The following is a 20,213-nucleotide window of genomic DNA, read 5'->3' as shown; positions in this document are numbered from 1 at the left end:
GGTGTCTCTCTTTAGGCTGTGTTTGGTATAATTGGCAGCTGATTAATCACAGCTAATTAAATGTAATGATAGAGAAAGGTGGCCCATTTTGTGCTAAATGGTCAAGGTTAGGTAGAGGATTGTCAGGTGGCCGGGCTTATTATTGGCACACGCGCATGTGTGTGATGGTCAAGGTTAGGTAGTATTGCTAAAGAGTGGTGAGCCATTATGTGTTTTTGTGTTAGGGAGAGGGGTGTGTGTGTGTGTGTGTGTGTGTGTGTGTGTGTGTGTGTGTGTGTGTGTGTGTGTGTGTGTGTGTGTGTGTGGACTAAGTGGCCGGGTGATTAGTGGAATTAGAACATTAGGGATTGAGATGGAGAGGGTTTGTTAAGTGGAGGCGAGACGAGGTCGGCTCTGTCTGCTTCTTTTTGTGTTCGCGTACGTAAAGATGTGAAAGAAACCTGTAAAGATGTTCAGCATCTAAAGGCCACACAAGACTCTTAAAGAGGCAGAGTGATGGGCTGTAACACTGTGTGTGTTTGTGTGTGTGTGTCAGAGGATTGTCCTGATAATCTGACTTGATGGCATTTTTCCATTATCTCTTAGTGAAAGTGAGAGTGTTTTTTGTTTGTTTCCACTTTGTGTTCTTTTGATCCACCCGTGCGTGTGCGAGTTTACGTGCCGTCTTATTTCGGAGGATTTTGTTTTCTGCTCAGATTAGGGAGATTTGTCCTGACGGATTCGAAATCCCAAACATATTCGCGTGTGTGTTTGTGCGCGCGAGTAGATGCGCGAAGGCTGATCTGAGCCCGCAAGACTTTACCAAGTAAAGGGAATCGGAGGCAAAAAGATGGAGCACTTGCACTGGGCCTTAGTCTCTAAGAAGATTAGACAGACTGAGAGAGAGAGAGAGTGCAACACATTTTAATTTGTCCCTTTGGCTGGTTGGGTAAGAACATAATGCCTTCGCCTGGGCTGGATGGAGGGATGGAGAGGCAGGGAAAGAGAGCGAGCAGGAGCAGGGGAGATTTGGAGGGGGGGGGGCGGATTGAGAGAAGAGGGGATTGAGAGAGGAAAGGATGACGGCAGTGAGGGGTGGCGAGAGAGAGGGATGAAGCCCGTCTTTTCTTGCCTTTCCCCTCCCTCACGCAGTGCGATGGGCTCCCATCAAAGAGGCCAGCGGGGATTGAGCGCTGTTGATCCCCGTTCAGATTAACGTCCTGGCCGATCTCTCTCTCTCTCTCTCTTTTTTTCTTTTTTCTCGCCCAGATTACCAGGAAGAGAGGGAGATTTCTCAATCCCAGTCTTATTCAGATTGTATCCAAGCCCCAAGAGCCAGATGAAATCCTGATCGCTGTTTTTCCATGATAATAATCATCCAGTCACTCCACGTATCGGGCTAAATCTGAGCTACACGAGCCCGCAGATCAATCTATGTCAGCCCTTGTTTGACAGCCCACACGCTCTGTCTGTCTGCGTATCACTGGTGTCCTAAAAGTATTACAAAGCTCCCAGAAATGCAAGACTATTTATGGCTGTTGGGACTTTCTAGTCGGAACATTTTAAAACCTAAAATCTTGTTGCTCTAGTTTGAATGTTTAACCCGTAATTTGACGACAAAACCGTACATTTCTTCACACTCAGAGTTTTGACGTGTCAGCCTTTTGTTATTCTCACGCTCAGTACGACAGATTCTGGGTTATCTTCTAATTCTTTATGATTAACGAAGGCGTTAAAAAGGCAGAGCTTGGTTAAACTTGGATCTGGCGCAGACAGGATTTATGGACACAGAGTTTAAAGTACCATTACTGGTGTCTGTTCCAAACCATGGTCATCAACATGATTAGTGCCTGGTTATTAATTATTAATTGATGAGAATTATGATAATGAGCTAATTGTTCAAATACAAAGAATAAACAGTGAACATTTGCTGCCTCTAGTCTCTAAAATACATGAATAGGCCTGTTTTCTGTGTTCTGTGTAATTGTAAATTGAGTATTTTTGGGTTTTGGACAGCAGGCTAACTGATAAAGAGTCTTTAGTTGCAGCCCTTCACTGCGGCTCTGATGCCAATGCGTGTATGCGACTCCTGAGAACACACCTTGCTGTATGTTCGTCGTGTGTTGTCTGCGTCGCGGCACGCCGCTTTGTAAGCTCGCTCAAGGCCACACAAACATCAGCTCGACATTCCTCGTGCCGGTTTACACTTAAAGATTATGTGAAGATGCATCAGTGTGGCGTTAATATGAAACTGCTGCACTCACATAAAAGGAGACACTTTTTATTTTTTAAACCATCCATCTGTATTGATTCTTGTATATGAGGCTGTACATCAGCTAATGGTAACTTTGGAAACGCTCTTTAGGCTGGATGGGTCTGTATGGATCAATGGGCGTTTACCCTACGGATACATTAATGGTTTTAAGTTTTATCTATATTTATCTTTGTTTCATTGACCTTTGAGAGGCATCCATATTGATATCCTGCCTGTGCGGTGATTTATATCTAAAGCTTTCAAATATTCCAGCCTGGATTTAAAGGATAATTCTAGTTTATTGTAACTTGGACTTTATTTCCATGGATTTGCCGTCATTTCTATCCCTAATAACAACATTGTCTTGTAATAACAAGTTCAGTTGCTGAGATCTGGGAACGTCGCTAAAAGAAATCCGATGGCATGAGAGCTGTGACGCATCCACACGAGTTACATTTGATGCTCTTATTTATCTGCTCTCCAGAGTCTCTTTAGAGATTCATCTGTTTTTTTTTCTTTTGCAGACCCCCGGGCTGAGGGCAAGGCCTGGACGCCTGCATTGGTACGCAGAGAGATGCATTTTTAACAAACAGGTAACACACACACACACACACACACACACACACAGGCTGATCTAATCAAGGCCACAAAGACCCAAAGCAAAAAGAAAATGAAAATACGAGAATTCCATCTTAAATTGTGTATTGTTGTGTTTGTGTGTATAGATGGAGTCCTTGGAGCAGATGGTGGACATGACATCCAAGCTGTTTGAGTGCGACAGAGATGAGATGTACAGTTACATCCTCCGTCTCTGCGGTAAGTCCTTCTCTCTTTCATCTTTCCCTTTGTTTGTTCTTCACTTTCATTTCTCTTAGTTTGGCTGTCGTGACCTCCCACCTCCAGGTGTGCTCTTGTGTGTGCGTGTGTGTGTGTGTGTGTGTGAGAACGTGATAAGGCAGGAGTTGGAGCAGGAGACGCGGTGGTGTGATTGCTGCAGTGGAGAGCAGAGCAGATAACAACTGTGATTGGAGTGTTAAAGCTGATTGTCAATCCATTACCCCCACGTCCCCACTCACGCACGCACGCACGCACACACACACAGAGACACACACACACAGACACACACCACTAGTTAGTGTGCTTCCTAAATTACAGCATAGTTGAGGGTCAGTCAGTTGATCAGATTAGTGCGCTGATTGCCCTCTCTCAGCATGGAGCGCTTTGTCAGAAATGACTCCGTGGTGCGGGCTGAGCGCTGAGCGACAGCCGAAATGGACTGACGATATGACCACATGGGTCTGCGTGTCGTGGCCTTCATAACAAGTGACATGAGAACACACCTTTTCTCACTCCCCCGGCTTTGTTTCTCGCTTTCAGAGCAGACAAATGACTGGCAGAAGGCAGAGACGGCGTGGACGAAGATGCAGGAGGAGAACGTCATTCCCAGGGAGAGGACCCTGCGTATGCTGGCAGACATCCTGAAGAATAATAACCAGGAGGTGCCCTTTGTGATGCCTGAGGTAAAAACCCATGGCTTCATAATATGTACATCCCATTAACAGATCTGCTATTCAGAAGAATAATTGCCAGGAGGTTCCTGGGGGGGGGCAGAGCAGATAAGGCTGAAAGCAAAGGAGGAGGGTCCCAAGAGCTCGGAAGGACTCGAAAAGTGCCTGAGGTCAAACATAACAACCATGCAGCACTGATGGTTAAACACAGAGTATAATGGTGCCTGTGCTGTCCCAAATCTTAAATGTAATGAGATGTAGCTGATGGACAGGTCATTTTAGAAATCCGTTCATATTTCAAGCCATTATTAAGCAGAAATGGCAAACATTCTTTTATTTACAGCTCCACGAATGTGAGGGTTTGCAGCTTTTCTTTGTTTTACGTCACTGTAAATCAAGTCGTTGTGCAAAAAGCAATTTGTAGACGTCGACCCGATCTCCGGGAACAGGTGATTGTCATTCCCACCATAATGAGCATAATTGTAAATTGCAGCCCTGTCTTGATATTCGAGGTGTCCTTGATAAATGAACATAAAAGATTACGACAGCTCAGTGGAAAGAGTGCTTCCCAATGGGAAATGTTAGAGCAGCCAAAAGGAAATAATGACAGACAAAGAAAAGAGCAACAGAGATGAAATAATAAAAACATAAATAACTGAACTCTTAGCTAGAAACTGAAGTAAAGCTAAATAATAGACCCAGTGTCAGCACCCTGTGGCATTCTGTGCATGGTCAGTGTAGGTCTGTAATACTGTGTATTATCCTGTATGGAGCTTTATCTGAGCTGTGTGGATGAGTCCTGAGTGGAGCCAAATACAGACTGAAACTGCACTCTGTCATTTCAAACACAATCGTCTCATTCACAATTATTTTCATACTGCATAGATTAACCGAAGAGCAAGCTGACCCCAACCTCTGATCGCAGGGACTAACCCCCCCAAAAAAACCTCTGAAAACTCTTATCAGCCGCTCTCTGCAGCCCCCACCCTGCTCCACTTTAAGCCTCTGTTCATTACATGCAGAGGAAACAGGATTGAAGCTCTGATCTGAAGTGTGGTCAATCAGACCGACGGGCTGGTGAAAGGAATTACAGCTTGATCTGTCTGCAAATCTGTAATGCCAGACTAATTTAGCCAGCAGCTAAATGCCACCATATGGCTGCCGCTGGATCCTCAGTTATATATGCATGTGGCCTCGACTGTGTTCTGCCCAAAAGACGAAATAAAAGGCACAGAATGTGAATATGTATAAAAAACAATGAACACAGCCATGACAGAGAGGAGTTTAGCTTTAAATAACGTTATAATCTATTGCTCCGTTCCTCCATGCTGCATCCTTCCTCTGGCTCCCTCTGCACATGCTCCAGTAGCCCGAAGCATGATGAGACAGGAAGTGATTGCTGTTGCCGGGAGCGATGAACTTGGTGACCCCTGGGGCTCTTGAGTTGACACCCCCGCTCTGACACACACTCTCTAACTCACGCACACACACTTTTCTTTTGCCCCTGGGGTGCCAGGCCTAATTTGCCCCTAGCCAATACAGCTTAACCCCCTCCCCTCACTGCTACACGGGTGACCGAGCATTAGGGGACCCCGGCCTACCGGCACAGCAGCATTATTGCACCGTCACACACACACAAACACACACACGCACACACCAGCTCATTGCCAGCACACTGTTAAACACATATACAGGCTTGAATGTAGCTGCGTTTTGATGGGAACGTTGGAGATTTATGGCAGTTTTCTGTGTGTGTCATTCACAGACCTGGTACGAACGAGCTGCCACCAAACAGCAGGTCACAGCTGCACCAAACCCCGTTAAAACCGAAGCTCCTCCTGACATGTACGTCAAGCTGATTACCCTCTGCAAAAAGGGCAAAGTCAAAGGTAAGCAGCGGCAGGAGGAGGCCTCAGTGATATGGAGACACGAGAATCTGGTTTGAAATACTTTAACCTTCTGAGGCGTGTTTCCATTTTTAAGATGCGATTAAGATTTTTTACCATTAGGGTGCAGAGTCCTGCAGCCATGATGTACTTTTAGCTTATCAGTTTTATTTTAGCACAGTCAGCACCATGGGCTTCCAGTTTGTGCTCTCTGTGTCATCAGCTGATGAATGAAGACCGTTACACACTCGTTCTGGTTCCCAAACCTGTGAAAATCTCCTCGACCCGGAACATTTAGCTTCCTACATGTTCAACTTCCCTGTATTCACTTGCCTCTTTGTTTGCAGATTTGTGGGATTTTCTGCTTGAAGCTGCAATTGTGATAACTGGGTAACCAATTCTGGAGCTAATGCTGAGCTTGTTCCGTACAGAGGCCTACCAGATACTGAGAGATGCCACCGCGAGGGGTGTGAAAGTCGGCCTCGCCTCTTACGACCAGGTGATCCGTGCCCTGTTGGGTGGGGGATTCCTGGAGGAGGCCATCGCAGTCAAGGACATGTAAGTGCCTTAACATCTCATCTCAACGACAAAGGGCGCCATCACTGAAACCTGTCACCTTACAAAACTCTTCCTTAGTCATGACACCAGGAATAAACAGTGTTTGTAACATGTCGTCCTGGTGTCTGATTTTCCACGTCATTTTTGTCAGTTCACATCACCATCAGTCAAACCCGTATGAGAACACTGTGAAGTGCAGCTGGACTGCCGAGCATGTATCTTGCTTATGAGCATAACAAACTGACAAAGTCCACATGTAGCACAGTGGCTAATGCTCTGCTACTTTCCCTGCCTCCTCAGCGTGTGGCCCCGGGGTCACCTCAGGCTAAAAGTACATCTCCTCAATAGACATGAGGATTATAAACTGATTGTGTGCTAACACACTCAGCCCTGCTGGATATGAACAGTGGTTCTTACTAAGCCCCCGGATACACACACACACACACACACACACACACACACACACACACACACACACACACACACACACACACACGCTCGGATGTACAGATTAATTTTGGTTTTCTGGGAAGCGGCTGACTTTGCGCAAAAACATCAATCTTCTTCCAATTAGTAATGTATCATGTGTTGTTGTGTTACGGGGACCGTATCAGGGCGTGAGCCTGGAGACAAGTAGATGGAGAGACAGAGGTATTAGAGATCTGAGCTTAGCGCCGCTCTGATCTTTTCTGCTTTGTTTGTCTTTTTAGGTAATCTCCTCCTTTTCCTTTTTTGTTCAGCTCCTTTTGTCCCAGTCTTTATATCGCTTTCTCTCTGCCGAGGGGAAAACACAGAAGCAAAGTGTCCGAAAAAGAGATAATAACATAATGACACGATACGAGAAAGGAGAGATGCAGTTACTAATTTGTAGGGAAAGAAAAAAATATGTAAACACATCTATTACGCTATCAGTCTCTCCGCTGTTTTTCGGCGCTCGACATGGTTCACTCTCTTATGTTATGAGAAATAATCGTATCAATTTTAGAGCCGTGTTTCAACAAGCGCGAGGCAATACAAGTGATAACCCATCTCCAGTCTCTGTTTGAATTGGTTTATGGCATCCCTGCCTGGATAAAAGCTTCGTTTATCTGCACTCTAAATGAGAAGTGAAATGAGCTGAGAGGAGAGTCGGGGAAAGATGGAAATGCGGAGGAAAGGAAGGAGATAAAAAGAGCTAAATAGGAGAGGAGGAGCGAACGAGGGGAGGAGGGCTAGATTTAATCACATACGAGGTTAATGAAGACGCTATAGGCATTAATTCTGTGTGCGTGTGGGTGTGTGTGTGTTTGTTTTTGGGTAATCTGTACAGAATTGAGCAGCGGGGGTGCTTATGGCAAGATTAAGGGATTGGGAGAGAGTGATGATGATGATGTGAGAGAGGGAGAGGAAGAGGTGGATGATGGATTCATTGGCTAAAGCACAATACCCCTCGAAGGAGAAGGCGAGAGAGAGAGAGTGCGGCAGTGTGTGTGTGTGTGTGTGTGTGTGTGTGTGTGTGTGTGTGTGCGTGTGCGTGTGTGTGTTGGGAAAAGGTGAGGGAGAAACGGCCTCTGGAGATTTTCTTCCACCCGATAAGAATAATTCTGACCCCACACCCCCCACCGCTCGGCCTCCCCCGTGCCGGCGACCCTGTTACCGCTCCAATCTCTGCCGTGACCCTGTCACAGCAGCTGCCGGATGCCGCTTGGCCTGGTGTCGCCGCGGTGATAAGGATTGCCGGCCTGATGCTCAATTGAGCGGACGGATTAATCTGGTTGCAGGGCTATAATAAGAAATAAAAAAAAGACGGGAGGCAAGCTTGATTGAGGTTTTAGTGGCAAAGAAATGAAAAGGAGGAGCGCTGAAAAGAAGAGCAAAGAGACGGGCAGAGGGAGGCAAAGCAGGGAGGAAGAAGTGATGAGGAGCAGGGGGCCAGCTCCTCATCGCCATCCTCAGCACCGCAGCATTCAGCCCGTCCCGGCCTCAGCCTCCCACATAATGCCACACACAGATACACAGACACAGGGGCTCAGCGAGAAGTAATCAACTGTTTGATGTCTGTATTATTTTCAGGGTCACAGCAGGCGCTTTACAAGAAGCTCAGACTCGCCGTCAATCACATTTGTGCCCATTGTCTCATCTGCGTTCTGCCTTCCAGCTCATGTGTTTATCCACTCCATCTCTGTGGAGTCTGGAAATTGGAAGACGAGGACGCGAGGAGAGATATTAACTCAGTCAGCACAGATTATGAAGAGTTGCTTTGAATGGCAGAGTACAGTACCGGCTCTAAAGTGAGGAATGATGTGTACAATCCAGCATGGAGGTGGTTAGTAGGTGAGATGTTCACAGTGTTCATCAGCTAAGTTTAGCATCTTAGCATGGCAGCATTTTCACTGAAAACCACAGATGTGAACCTCATTTTGGTGCTAGAGGAAAAGTCAGGGCATCATCAAAGTTAGTGCGCTCCATCAGCTCCAACTTTCGATCGGGCCTGCTCACTGATTTTCAGCATCGCCTACAATAGCTGAACAGAAGCAGAGATGTTACAGTAGAGAGTAAATGTTTGTTTTCTGGGAGGACAAACTTACATTACAAGTTATTCTCACCAAAGTGTGCAGCTGAAAGACGATACCAACCCGAGAAAAATACGTTGTGTCTCCCTCAGGGCTCTGTCTCAGGTGCCAGGCTTCCAGCTGAGCGACAAAGCCAACAGTTTGCTCATCATCACACACAGCAAGAAAGGCAACCCTGGCGGTAAGAAACAGATGTGTGAGCAAACACACGCATCCTCATTTCACACACACACCTGTTCACTTCTTTTCTTTCCTCCACAGCTGCTCTTGAGGTACTGATGTCCATGCTGGCGGGGGACCAAGTGCCGGCACAGCTTGCCATCACCAGACTGGTTCAGGCCATGGGTCAATGTGGCGACTTGGCGGGGATCCAGGTAGTGGAGACGCTGGTAAAGGACCTCGGCATGAACGCCAACCTGTCCAGCATGGTGTTTGCCAACAACATGATCCTGGCACACATCAAGAAGTAAGACTGCTAAGCCTGTACGTGGCGATTTATGAATGAGCGTGTGAGGACTGCTTTTGAGTTGAGGAAGCACGTAAAGGATGTGAAGGGTTTGAAGATTTCTCCCTAATCATGATAAAGTCCACACAAATAGCCTCTAACTGACGATTTTGATGTTAAGTGAGACGCATTCAGGCACATAACGTTTTTCAGACACTTCAAAAAAAAAAAGTTGTCGACATGTCGCGTTTATCTCTGATCCTTTCAGTGGACACATATAGAGTCGAATGTACAGACAGACGCTAAAATCGCTGCAGTTGAGCAGGGCTACATGTTGCATGATCATTTAAATATATAACAACACGTACCATCCAGGGTGAAATCTTTTAATGCTGGTTTGTAGAGTCTGTGGGTGTTACTGTGGAGCAATACCAGCAGAGGAGTGTGACAAGACCCAGGTTGACACACTCTTACAGTAAAAGCTTACGGGGGGGAGCGGGGCGTCAAGTACAAAAAGGAAATGCGGTCGTAACAGGATTATTCATGGATTCCTTTTAATGTCATGAAAACACCCATCCTCCACCGCTTCTCGAACAACGGCGGACAAAATACAAAGCACATCGGGCATCAAACTTTCATCTCGCCACTTGCCGCATTAGCCGTGTCCTCCAGCTGGAGCGGCAGGGTCCCCGCCAACTCGGAGGGACAGCAGGAAGTGAAGGAGAGCAAGACAGTCTCACGCCCGGTTGGCCATCGCAGCGCGGGCCTGTCAGCTTGAACCCTGACCTCTGGGAGCCGCGCTCTGAGCGGCTCTGACACGTGCGTCCCCGCTGCCTCTGAGTCAAGCTGACTGGTTAAGAGCCCGGGCGGAAAAGCAAGCAGGCCCGGAAAGCGAAGCGCCACATTTAGAGAGGCCCCCCGCTGAATTATTCAGACGGTCCCGGTCGTAACAATCGGCGCAGATATGTTCCCCCCCGCCACCTCTGGCCGCTCTCACATATACATACACAGAGAGGCGCACACACCCTGCGTGTTAAATATTCATTACGACTGGTGACGGTGGGCAGGGAGCGTAAAGTGTTAGCAGCGAGGTCGGGTTGCCAGACTGAGTTGTTTTAGATTTGTAGTGCTTCGGTGTGCAGGCTTTGTTTGGTTGTGGCGAGCTCAGCAGAAAAACATTTCAGAGTGTGTGAGCGAGCGTCGGTGGAGGAACGGGTCGCTCTGCGCACAGCGGGAGGCTGAAACCTGTATCATTTAGATTAAAATGCTTTGTAGACGGCACGAGGGAGTTTTTACTCATTAATGTGATCACTTTCTCATAATCCGTTTGTTTTATGCATTCGTCCCCCAAGAGGTCAAAGCATACTTTTCAAAGTTGAGTCTTCACCCCAACCCTTAATGTCGCGAGGATGGAAGTGAGGGTAACCTAGCGTCGTGCATCGACACTATAAAAATACTGCCATTGAGTGTCATTCAGGGTTTCACGCGTTTGTCCAAATCCACCTCCTCGCCTCAGGACGGGGTTCATTTCTCCTCTGTTTACCTGTGTGCAGATTACAGGTGTAACCTTTTCTTTCCCTCTCACCCCCCACCCTCTTCAGCGGCAACGTGGAGTCAGCAGTGGAGATGATGGAGGCGCTCTTCATGACTCCAGACAGCAAGAAACCCAGTGTGTCCTTCGTCTTCAGAAGGGTCTTGGAAGAGGACAATGAGGAAGCCCTGGACAAGAGTAGGACACACACACACACACACACACACACACACACACACACACACACAATCCATACATGTCTATAGACAGAAATACGAAATGCAAGATGCAGTCCAGCCTAAAGAAAACCTGAAAATCCAAACATGTGCATGCTGTGTTGCAGTCAGTGCCATGGCGGAGCGGCTAGCCAACCATTTTGCCTGCTACAGACCAGCTTCAGAGCTCTTCCTCCAGCTGCTGGACAAGGACAGAATCGAGGAGGCCAAGTTCATGCTGGCTGTGAGTACGAGTGTGCGGTGTGTTCATGTGCGCGTGCCCCTAAATTGCAAGCCACGGAGCCAAAACGTGTGGGTGAAGTAGCAGTTCAGTGTTATCCAAATTCAATATTTTCTCTTCTGTACTGTTGTGTTTGGGATGTGTGTGTGTGTGTGTGTGTGTGTGTGTGTGTGTGTGTGCGCGTGCGTCTGCAGGCAGAGATGAGCTCCACTTGTATGGGAGAGATGCATACAGATACATTACTCGCTGCTCTTGCTCACTTCTCTTCATCACTATTTAAATGAAGGGAGGAAGTCCATGGTGTGCAGGTTGTGTGTTCCTCATCATGCATGCATTGATCACTCTCTCTTTGTGTGAAGCATGGAGGAGTAGAAAGAGGACAGTGTAGTGGCCAGGTGCAGGTTCTGCTCATGTACTGCAGGTTCTTGGTTGTTTAGGTTAGAAGAGAAGCAAAACCAAAGGAAAGCTCAGGCAAATGTCAGCTGTGGGGTTTTTTTTCCTCTCTTTTTATGGCCACTTTAAATAAATTTTAAATCATCTGGAGCGTTTTGTCCCGCTGCGCACTTCTCCATTTGAGTGTCTTGCACTTGGCGTCATTTTAAATTATTATATCAAAGCAATTAAAAAAAAAAGTCAACAGGAAAGTGGTGATGAATTTAGTCCATCACAAGTCCCCCGATGCATCGGTCCAGTTGTCAGCCGCTGACTTATTTATCCAGCCTCACATTTCTGTCAGGAAGCGCTTGGCCACAGCCCACCGCTGAGACTGCTGGTCTGAGATTGGCCTCCTCACTTCACTTATTTAACACAGTTCATACATTACAGCTCAATGACTTTGCATTGAGCCCGGGGACATGAATATGCAGAGGCTAGATGGGTGAGAGAGAGGAGGGAGGACGAGGGTGGCCAAGAGAAAGGCGCAGAAGCTGAGGACGAAGACGCTGCTCTCCTCTCCGACGCCGATTATCTCGCTCTCGCTTGCCGAGTGATTAACCCTCTCAGCCATTCAGTCGCATGTGTGATCGGAGCGCACGCTAATGAGCACAGATATGTTACTTACCGCCCTCGCTTACTGCCCTTCATCACTTTTTAAACGCGAGCTAAAGAGATCTGTGTGCACGTTTCTGACACACAACCTGTCATTTTCACCCTGACATACATTTGTGGTTTCCTTTGGAAAACTGTGGAAAAAGGTCAAAGTAGCTTTTGAAGACAAAGACAAATCTGAGGGGTTAAAACGCTGATTATGCAACCAAAGGACAGTCAGTTTACATTTCAAAATGTTATTGCAGTGTACAAAAAAACAGCATGTGCGTTTCCGAACTGTAATTCCTGAAAACACTGTGAGCTTAGTGTGGAGACAAGCGCACAAAGCGGGGACAGACAGGACTTTGCCGCTAAGACAGATCTAAAGCAGGCGTCCCCGCACCGGATTACGAGTGAGGGAAAGTGTAAGACGTGGAGAGACTCAGACAGAGAGGCCACATGCCGTCTGCTCGTCTTTCCTCCCTGACATCTTGAGTGATTATCCCTCTCAATCTTTAAACAGGCATGTCTGAGTAGCATGCATGTTAATGAACAGATACGTTTCTCGCTGCTCTCGTCTTCATCACTATTTAAACGCAAACTATGAATTACATGGCTCTAAAGCTATAATATGTTTCCTGCTTGTTATGCGTCTTGGCTGGATTTTTTTCCCCCGTTTCTCTATATGAGGTAGGAAATTTCTAGTAGAGACGGGTGGAGGATAAACTTTTGAAACTGATGTCTGTACTGCAGCAGCCTTGTTGAATCTTATGCACTTGTGGGGAAGAAAATGTATTAATGAGGCACAATTCAGCGCCTCACAGGCATTTAGCCTTTAAATTTAGACACAACACTGCTATAAAAATGGAGATGAAGACATAAAAAGGGAAAAGCACAACATTAGACGACGGCAGAAAATAACAGGGTTCTCCGAGTCAGTCAGATAATCATTGGGATTATTTGATTGCTGTCAAACTGAAGATGATGTTTTAATCATGACTGCTGAGCAGTGGTGGAACTTGTTTCAGCTCTTGAAATGTGAGAAACCCACTGATACTGAGTGAGGGTGTCATGCCACAAACGCTCGTGGTGTCAGAAAGACAAAGACGTCCATTTGTCTCGCGTGTTGAGTTTGGCGTGACCCAGGCTAAACTGATGCTCTGCTGTTCACCCTCATCGCGGCCCGCTTTCGTCTTCGGGGTCACCGGAGGGTAGCGTCCCGACTCCTCCATCCCATCGCAAGTGAAGCAGGGCCAAAACTCTGAAAAGCTTTTAAGTAGGCGAGCAGACAATAATGACGACGGGGCTATCAGGAGAGAAGGAGGTGAGGTCGGCGGGGAGGCGAGAGCCGAGGGATGAAGTCAGTCATTAAGGAGCGACAGAGAGGCCGCCGCTCCACGAGCTCGTCCACGACCTCGGCGTGTCGGGGAGGGGGCGGGTGAGGAAGAGGAAGGGAGCGCTCCCTGGGTATCCAGAGCTTTTAGGCAGAACGTGTGAGGAGCAGGGGAGACGCTGGGCCCGGCCTGATGTGGCGTCACCTTTGGGAGCGGTCGGCGGAGCGAGGGGGAAAGAAAACACCAGGAGAGAGCGAGCGAGCGAGCTAGCGCGCGGAGCAAAGTTGAGTGAAGTGGCGCGGGGCTGCTCTAATTGCCTGATTGTACTGAAGCCATTCTGCCGCTCGGTGACTCCGAAAGAAGGCAGCCTGCTCCGTGTGTGTGTGTGTGTGTGTGTGTGTGTGTGTGTGTGTGTGTGTGTCTGTGTGTCTGTGTGTCTGTGTGTCTGTGTGTGTGTGTGTACACGCCTTGTTAAAAGCCTTACAGGCCACTCGCTTTTAATTCTGTAGGAGGTGGAAAAGGAGCGAAACACGTTCGTTTACGACTGGCTAGTAATCGGGCCTCATTGCTGCTCAGCCAGGAGAACGCACTCACCCGCTCGGAGCACAGCGACGTTAATGCATCTCCAGCACACACATGCGCGCACGCACACACACACACACGCACACACACACTCACACGCTGTATATTGTATGTATGCTTGCGTGCTTTGGTCCTAAGCAGCAGTCCTGTGCAGGTTAAACATTGAGCCACAGAAGTCTGTCAGTCATCAGATTTTCTCCTTAAACTGCACCGGTTTCTAAATTCTTTACCCATATCTGGATGTATATCGTGTTATTAAGGTCTACTGCACTGAAATCTGCCAATTTGGAGTCATTTTTCCCTAAAAAGCTGCCGTTACAGTTGCAGTCCTGTCAGGAATCTCTCACTCCTGCAGGGAATTAATGCAAAGGGTGATGTTAGCTCATGGCAGATGTGTCATATCGTCCTTGTCAGTGAATGAGTGATTGTAATTGTTGTAAAGAAATGCTGACAATGCGTTTGAGGTATAGAAACGGTGCCGCTTTAACACAGTTTTGTCCACCAGAGAGCGCTAACAAACTATGTTTACCGACAACGGTTTTCCGAAAAGTTCCAGAGTCCATGCAGTAATCTCCTCTCTACAATCATGTGTTCACAAAGCGGTGAACCTCGCTCCATCCTCGCTTGTGAACGACTGAGCCAGGACGCCCCTTTCATACTCAGTCATGACCTATCACCTGTTAGCAATCAACCTGTTTGCCTTTCCCAGTCTTTAGCTGCTCCTGTCCCAACTTGTTTTAGACGTGTTGCTGTATCAAGTTCAGAATAAGGAGATATTACAAAAACACATCTCTGCCTCTCAGTCGTTGATGAAAACCTTAAAGCTTTACGGGTCTGCGGTGAGCAGCTTCGGCTCGTTCTGCTCTTTTACTTCCACTGACTTCAGATTCGGCCTTCAGTGCGACTGAGTGATGATAATTACGCGTTCAGGTGTGAACGGTGTTGTACATTTAAATTCATAAAGAAAAGAGTTGTTATTAAATCCATAATTAACCTTTCACCTGCGTGTGGGCGTGCAGGTGTTAGTATGAATGTGTGAGTGTGCTGGAGTACATGTGTGTTTAAACGCTGTATGTACGTGAAGAGCGAAGGCTGGAGACTGTCTTGCTCTTCTTATATCTCACACGTTTTTTTTGTGTCTTCTCTTCCTCTGTGTTTCGTCCCTCTTGTCTTGCCGTAGCGCTGTAACGCCGTGGCTGAACAGCAGCAGGTGCTGATGTCCTACGTGTCTGAAAAGGCTCAGATTCCTGGACAGGTAAAATCACACCTTACGCTTCCTCTCTTTACTCTTTATCTGCATATCATAAGAAAAAAACAATCAGATTTTTTGTCGCATTTTGTAGAATTTTTGAGTATAATTAGTGTATTTTTGTACCACGGCTTGTATCGAGGTAGTTTTAAGTACATTGTGGTTAATCTGGAGATGAAACTTCTCTACGATCAAAGCTAAAAAAATAAAACCTGTGATGGAATGAAGCGTAATGATTCTTCAACAGTCTTTTAAATTTTATCACTTCAGTTTGACTCTTAAGACCACACACACACACACACACACACACACACACACAGATGTTGTTACATGTGTAAATTAATGTTTGTGTGTACAGTTAAACAAGATCAAGACCCTCATCAGCCTGATTCCAGACTTCGTTGGGAAGGACGTGCTGTACGCATATCAGATGAAATGTCATTGTAAGACTCTTTCTTTCTCTCTCTCACTCTCTCACACACACACACACACACACACACACACACACACACACTTACATGAGGCCTGGGTGGGAGCAGCTAGCGGTGCAGCATGCGGCTCGCTGGCCTGTGGCTAAGTCAACATTAGAGGACGCATTAACAATGCATCAGGTCAAGGTCTGTGTGTGTGTGTGTGTGTGTGTGTGTGTGTGTGTGTGTGTGTGTGTGATTTAGGGGTTAGAAGAACACATGTCCTCTAATGAGTTAGCTGTCCTGGCTAGCCTAGCGTGCTAATCGCAACACGGTCCACCACTTAACTTTTCTCTTCTTTTTTTTTTTTTTCCTCCTCTCCGTCACTTCTTCCCCTCTCCACCTTTTCGCTCCCGTCTCTCTTGTCCTCAATTTTTTTAGTCCTCCCCTCCTTTCTTTCACCAACATCCCCTCCTCACGTCCTCCCGTTCGCTTCACCTTCTCACCCTCCCGTCTCCCCTCTTCGGTACCTTGTCACACCAGAGATGAGCGGACATGACTATTTAATTAGCATCGGCTAGCCGGTCGGTCAAGGCAGCCATGGGGGACACAATTAGCGATGCTCCGCTCGCCTCTGTTCGCTGCCACGTCTTTGTACTTGTCTTTTTTCTCTGTGAGGGGTTTTCTTTCCTCTTGTCTCTCTAACTTGCTCTTGTCGACCCTGCTTTGATCCACACAACCGCACACATTCATGCCTCTTTTCAGATTCTTTCAGATTTACAGGTCACCCTCACACCAGATATCAGCTCTATAATATTGAAATGTTTAAAGTGTTTTGTCGTCCAGGGGCTTTAAAAGTGAAGCTCTCAAAGTTCCTTCAGAGCTGTGACTCTCAGAGTTGAGTGATTTTCCACCTGCTGCTTATTTAACATGCACAAGCAGCAGAATGCACACAAAGACTGGACAGCCTATTTTTTTTTGCTAATGTCTACATTCAAGTAAGAATTTGACAGTTTTCCCGTCTTGTTTGCTGACTCTTTCTCTCTCTCACATCCCGTCTGGCAGCTCTGGATAAGGACTTATCGGCAGCCAAGGCTCTGTATGAGCAGATTCAGAGGGAGGGGATAGACATAGACGACCTGTCACTCAAACGGCTGGCTGTGCTTTACCGCAATGAGGGAGAGACGGTGCCCTTCCCTGAGCCCCCTGTGAGTCTCTGACACACACACACACACACACACACACACAGATGTTGGACAGACTTCATCCATGTTGTCAGTAACAATACGTGATTGTCCTTTAAGGCACACCAGCTGCCAGCTCGACTGGAAAATTAGCAAAATCTCGCACCGTGGTGTTGAAATTAGGGATGTAGCTGATGATTATTTTCTCTGTTGATTCATGTTTTTCATTAATTGTTTGCAAAATGCCAGAAAACGATGAAGAATGTTTGCTGGAGTCCAAAGTGACATTTGTACAAAATATTTAATATATGTTCAAATAAGACAATGAAACACAGCAGGTCAGTATAACAATAATATTCTGATATGTTCAGTATACACGAATGTCACAATGTAGCAAATGTGTCCATATGTGTGGTGAAGTGTTACAAACGACATGAGGAAAAACTCTCCACACTATACAAAAAGTTCAATAACTTTCATTTTAGACCTCAGAGTCGATCAGTGATTCAATAATCTCTTAGCCCTGCATCATACTAGCACACACACACATACACACACACACCTATCCATATTGATACAAGCATGCAGACTTGAACAACATTTTATGAACAGATCTGTACAAATACACACATGCACGCACACACACGCACACACACGCACACACACTTCACAGCTCCTAACTGGTGCTGGCAGATGTCCGACTGGTGTCCTCATGTGTGCCACTGTGTGTGTGTGCGCGTGTGGCAGTCTGCCTGCTCAGGGTAGTTCAGTATGCGCAGGCCTCGTGTGTGCGTGTGCGTGTGTGTGCGCGCGTGTGTGCCCCGCAGTCACAGAGTACATATATTGTGTAAGCGAGATGGTGTCACTGCGATATCCGCTCTCTTTTTCCAGCTCCTAGTGTTTTTGAGCATTTCAGCACATTGCACATTTTGTAAGTTGATGTAGCCCTATTTTTGGTCGAGGACTCACACACACACACACACACACACACACACACACACACACACACACACACACACACACACACGCTGCCCTCTCAGCCCGAGCACTTTAATGTGCTGTCCCCTCGAGGCAGGTGTAGAACGAAGCCTCCCCATCACTCACCTGCAGTGCAAAGATAGAAGGAGAAAGAGGGATGAAGGTAGAGAAGCTGCTGCATTATTCACCGAATGTCAGGATAGTTAAGTGATGGCTGGGTTTTATAAGCAAAGCAGAACCGGACGAGGTGCAAGGAGAGGGGAAGGTGAATGGTCATGGTATTCAGAAGTTTCTGCCGACAGAGACCCTCCTCTTCACCTGCACAGAGGTCGCTGCTCCAGCGCGTCCTCACAGCACCGCGTCTCGTTCTGCTGATGCTCCACAGGATGATTCAGGTTTAGATTTTACGGGCATCAGTTCTTCGGCTGTAGAATCGAACAGAAGGTTCACCTGACAGTGAACCTTACGCTGGATGCGTAGATCTGAAACACTAGCCGCGACGTCACATCATGACTCATGGCGTAACCGTCCGCCATCTTGCCTGGGTGTTGTTTACGAGAGCTGTGCTGCACGTCATTGCTTCAGTAAAAGGAGCAAAGGGAACAGGGAGGCTGGCACGGGTCAGAGCAGAGCAGATGAGATTTATTTTTTACAAACTCAAACTACTAAAAGTTCCTGGTAGCTACTGAACGACAGGCCAGCTGAGGTCTAAGACTTAGCGCAGAGTGGGAGCTCTCATCAGCACTGATGATCTTTGAGCTCAGAGCTGGCATAACTAACATTAAAACAGTGTTTGCTGGGTATAATGTTTGACTGCTAACTCGCTAATTCCACGCTAATCAAGTGTTGCCTTATGTGCAGTTTATGAGTTGGAGATATGTAGATGAATATATGACAGCAGGTGTGTTTCTGGCTGTAATTGTCCATCTTTTTAGACCATAATACCGAAACAGCAAGTTAAAAACTGGACTTCTGGCCATCAGGGTCCCTCCTGGGAAGACAAGTCATTGACACATCTGGAGTTTCCTATCTCCGAGCAGATGTTCTCTGATTGATCGCCGTGACGTCACATCAAACCACAGTTCAGCTCCGTGTTCAGCCGGTTATTTCTGGAACAAACGATGCCGTTGAATTTTACTAATTTAACTTCTAATTGCTTTGAGCGTCACAACTGAAGGTTCGTTCAGCTCCGCAGTGTGTTGTAAGTCTCAAGTAAAACTACATCTAGTGAGAAAATCTGTGTTTGTAATTAGGGTGAAGTGACCCTTTGAAAGTGTTTCAGACCCCTGCCAGGATCCCTCTCCCTCCTTCCATAGTGCACACGGCCATTCATCAGCATTAATTACTACAATACTAAGCAAACGTACAATGTGAGAAGCTGGCCTAATCTGTAGAAAAGCTCTCACCTTCTCCCCTCCAAAAACACCCACCACAACACTTTGTCTGGATCAAAACACTGATTAATTAGTCGGGAACAGCGGCAGAGAGCCAGAGTGTGTGTTTGGGGAGTGTGCTACAAATCCCTTATTTGTGTATTAATGGGGATTTAAAGATGAAACGAGACAACCTGGTTGGAGGGTGGAGACTATTTAGACGGGCCCAGGAGAGCTCCGCCGCTGCCTGCTTTAGGAGAGAGGCGAGACAGAAACACACACGCACACACACACACACACACACACACACACCTTACAGCCTCAGTGTGTAGCAGGTGACTCTTTGATGCTAAATGGTCTTTCTTTCTGGTTGCAGGAGTCCTTTAGGTTTTACGCCGAGAAGCTGAGAATGAAAACCGACAAAGCCAAGATGACGCTTGAGGAATAAAGATTCACCCTCCTCGTCTTACCTCCATCCAGATCCCACCGTTTCCTTCCTTTCTTTCTTTTTTTTTTTTTTTTACACGAGTTGTTTGAGCTGAAATGTTGGGTATTGTCTTAGAGCTGTTGGGTGTTCCACACTTTCCGCTGCGCTATTCATAATGATGAAGATGATGAGTATGTACAGACGTATTTATGCTAATAAACGATGTTAGGAATCCCCACTCTGCGTCTGCGTTTGTGGTTTTAAAGGATGTTTTTAGTGCTACAGTCAACTTTAGCAGAAAGCAATAAGTAATATTTGGGGATGTTACATATTCAAAGAGTACTTTTACCTCACAAAAACTAAAACCACGTGAGCAGTGATTTATATTCCATATAATAGAAACATCTGGAAGGCCAATTTTTTTTTTTTTTTGTGCAGCTCAGTAGTGGAAAGTAACTACATTTACTCAAGTACTGTACTT

General features: G+C 46.7%; 1 protein-coding gene across 1 annotated transcript in view; it reads left to right on the top strand.

The window, feature by feature from the left end:
- lrpprc (leucine-rich pentatricopeptide repeat containing) overlaps positions 1–19,970 on the top strand; it is a 53,984-nt gene extending 34,014 nt beyond the window's left edge. The window contains exons 26-38 of the mRNA XM_076742365.1: positions 2,758–2,826; positions 2,959–3,049; positions 3,611–3,753; positions 5,507–5,630; positions 6,059–6,185; positions 8,830–8,918; positions 8,999–9,203; positions 10,784–10,911; positions 11,057–11,172; positions 15,292–15,366; positions 15,719–15,803; positions 16,836–16,978; positions 19,682–19,970. Of these exons, the coding sequence (XP_076598480.1) occupies positions 2,758–2,826; positions 2,959–3,049; positions 3,611–3,753; positions 5,507–5,630; positions 6,059–6,185; positions 8,830–8,918; positions 8,999–9,203; positions 10,784–10,911; positions 11,057–11,172; positions 15,292–15,366; positions 15,719–15,803; positions 16,836–16,978; positions 19,682–19,753 (1,467 nt within the window). The 3' untranslated portion in view covers positions 19,754–19,970. The remainder of the gene's footprint in view (positions 1–2,757; positions 2,827–2,958; positions 3,050–3,610; positions 3,754–5,506; positions 5,631–6,058; positions 6,186–8,829; positions 8,919–8,998; positions 9,204–10,783; positions 10,912–11,056; positions 11,173–15,291; positions 15,367–15,718; positions 15,804–16,835; positions 16,979–19,681) is intronic.
- Positions 19,971–20,213: the final 243 nt, after the last annotated feature.

Source organism: Chaetodon auriga, chromosome 11 (genome assembly GCF_051107435.1).
Source record: "Chaetodon auriga isolate fChaAug3 chromosome 11, fChaAug3.hap1, whole genome shotgun sequence".
NCBI lineage: Eukaryota > Metazoa > Chordata > Actinopteri > Chaetodontiformes > Chaetodontidae > Chaetodon > Chaetodon auriga.
Note: the sequence above shows the minus strand (reverse complement) of the source record. Positions and strands in the feature narration are given on the sequence as shown.